We start from the raw sequence: 2,237 nt of genomic DNA, 5'->3' as shown, positions 1-2,237 counted from the left end.
AAATTTATCCCCAGCGCTCGCTCTCGTTGCGCCTCCCTGGCATCGTCCTTTCGGGGTCGTGGGTGCGACAGCGGGCCCCGTTGCCAATTTTTCGGACCCCCGTCCTTGTCCCCATTTCCATTTCCCGTCGGCCATGTCCACGGACTGGCCACCACCCCGGAAGTGATGACCCTTGTGTTTTTTTTTTCTGGAACCCTCTTGATGCCCATTATGTTTTTTTTGTTTTTGGTCGAGTAGGCCTGACCAAAAAGATTTCACATGAGAACAAGAAAAATAGGCTGGGGAAGCGGAGATGCCTCCCGCAGCATCAACTCTGCCTACCTCATGCGAGTAATGTCTCCATTCATCCAGTCTCTATACTGCGTCATGGCCTGTTCTAGGAGGGGGGGGGGCTGATCCTCCTCCTCGCTCGCTCGCTTGCTCGCTTCAGAATCCGAAACCTGCATCCCTCTCTGTATCTAGGCGTCCTGGCGAACGCGAGGAGAGCCGAGTTGTTGCATGTCAATATTCCATCCGCCCCTCCATCATGTCACCAACTACCCAGTTGCAATTGCCGCCCCAGCCCCAGCCACCCGCCCCGACCACCAGCCCCGTCCCTCATGCCAAGGTACCGCATCGCATTCGTGAATTTTGCAGTGTTGGGGACCGAATGCGCTCTGCTCTCCATGATCTGATCTGGGCCTTTTGTGCCTCGCGCCTCGCGCCCCGCCTCTCGCCTCTCGCCTGACACCCTCGCCAGTGTCAGGCGTGGGGGCCCTTTTCTCTGCCTGTACGTCGATGCTGTGGCTTGCTGGCCTGTCGACGAGTTGAGCCGTTGGCATGATGAGGCTGGGTGGGGTCCGAATGCGATAGCGAATGCGATGCCATACGATACCTTTTCAACACGAACACAACACGATGCAGTGCGATTGACTTGGTATATGCGAAAGAACTCTGGTTCTCCATTGCAGTTGCCTCATGCTATACCTTGCAACACCAAATCATGCACATGCCAAGGTCTTCCGACTGATAGCCGGTTCCTCGCATACGAAAACGAAAAAGAGAGGGGGAATGTGCCTGTCGGACCCCAACCAAGCGCCGAGCCGATCCCCTTTGCTGCCCGCAATAATGCAGAGGCCATGTTGCTGACCTGCCAAAGTGTGCTTCTGTCGCTGTTGTACATCAAACATGCCCCATGTGGCTCATCCTAATCATGTTTCCCGTGAACACCATTGCCCCTCAGCACCCAACCGACTGTCTTCGCCGTTGTGAGATATATGTATAGATGAAGATGGAAAGGAAAAAGAGAACCCCAGACCCGGTAAACGCCGTTGAAACTCCGTCGCCCGAGGCGGTTCAAGCTTTTAGAGTCGCATGGATTCGGCGTCGTAACCGCCGTACATCATGGGATCCCCCATGCCCATCATGACCTCGGGGTTCGGGCATGACAGCATGTGAGGCTTGATAGTGCCGAATTCCGACTCCATAAGACCTTGATTGAGCATGTCCATATTTGTGAGAGCCCCTGACTGTTGGAGGAACTGTTGCGTCGTGAGATCCATCGATGTCGGCCTCGTGGCCCACTGTGGGGCGTAAGATGCAACGGCGGCCGGCGGCCCTGGAAACATGACCGAAGCATCGACGGGTGATGTTACGCTGTCGACATCAAACTCGTTGTAGCCACCAACAAAGCTCTGCGGTGACAGTGTCACGTTGCTGTTATTGCCAAAGACCTGTTTGCGATAGTCGGCCTCAAAATCCGAGTGATCCAGCTCTGACGAGCTCGATCGGTCAGAAAGGTTGCAGCTCGACCGTGACTCCATCTCGACCTTGACCGTCTTCTCAATCTCGTGTTCCTTTTGCTGCTGCTCTTCCAGCTGGCGTGCCAGCTCGGCCAGACCAGCTTCGTCTTCGGGGAATATCGAATGAACAGGGAGGTCGATATCGCTGTTGGGGCGTATGCAACCAAGCTTGGAAGCAATGTTGTGGATGACTGGCTGTCCCCTATCGTTGAGCTCTGGTTCGCCAAGGTCCCATTGTTGCTGATTCCTGAGCATGCTGTAGAGTTTGTGAACCGTCGCGACCAGGGCGAACTGTGTGTGCTCGAGGACTTCGGCGTAGCCCTTGGGTAGCTGCTTGTACTCAGTCTTCTTGCGAAGTCCTGCCGTGCAGACCAGTCCATCATCCTTACACCTCTTGCAAGGAAATTCTCCGTCACACTATGTAAAATTGCACGTTAGAATGGCCGAGTCGTGAGA

The 2,237-nt window shown here is 55.0% G+C and overlaps 1 protein-coding gene across 1 annotated transcript; it reads right to left on the bottom strand.

Annotated features, from left to right (window-relative positions):
* Positions 1–1,343: 1,343 nt before the first annotated feature.
* Positions 1,344–2,036, bottom strand: VDBG_00713 (conserved hypothetical protein; the record flags this gene model as incomplete). Its single annotated transcript, XM_003008985.1, has 1 exon — positions 1,344–2,036. The coding sequence occupies one exon, from the start codon at positions 2,034–2,036 to the stop codon at positions 1,344–1,346; it is 693 nt and encodes a 230-aa protein (XP_003009031.1).
* Between the last annotated feature and the right edge of the window lie 201 nt (positions 2,037–2,237).

Source organism: Verticillium alfalfae, genomic scaffold, assembly GCF_000150825.1.
Source record: "Verticillium alfalfae VaMs.102 supercont1.1 genomic scaffold, whole genome shotgun sequence".
Taxonomy (NCBI): Eukaryota; Fungi; Ascomycota; class Sordariomycetes; order Glomerellales; family Plectosphaerellaceae; genus Verticillium; species Verticillium alfalfae.
The sequence above is the reverse complement of the archived record's forward strand: the minus strand, read 5'-3'. Positions and strand labels throughout refer to the sequence as shown.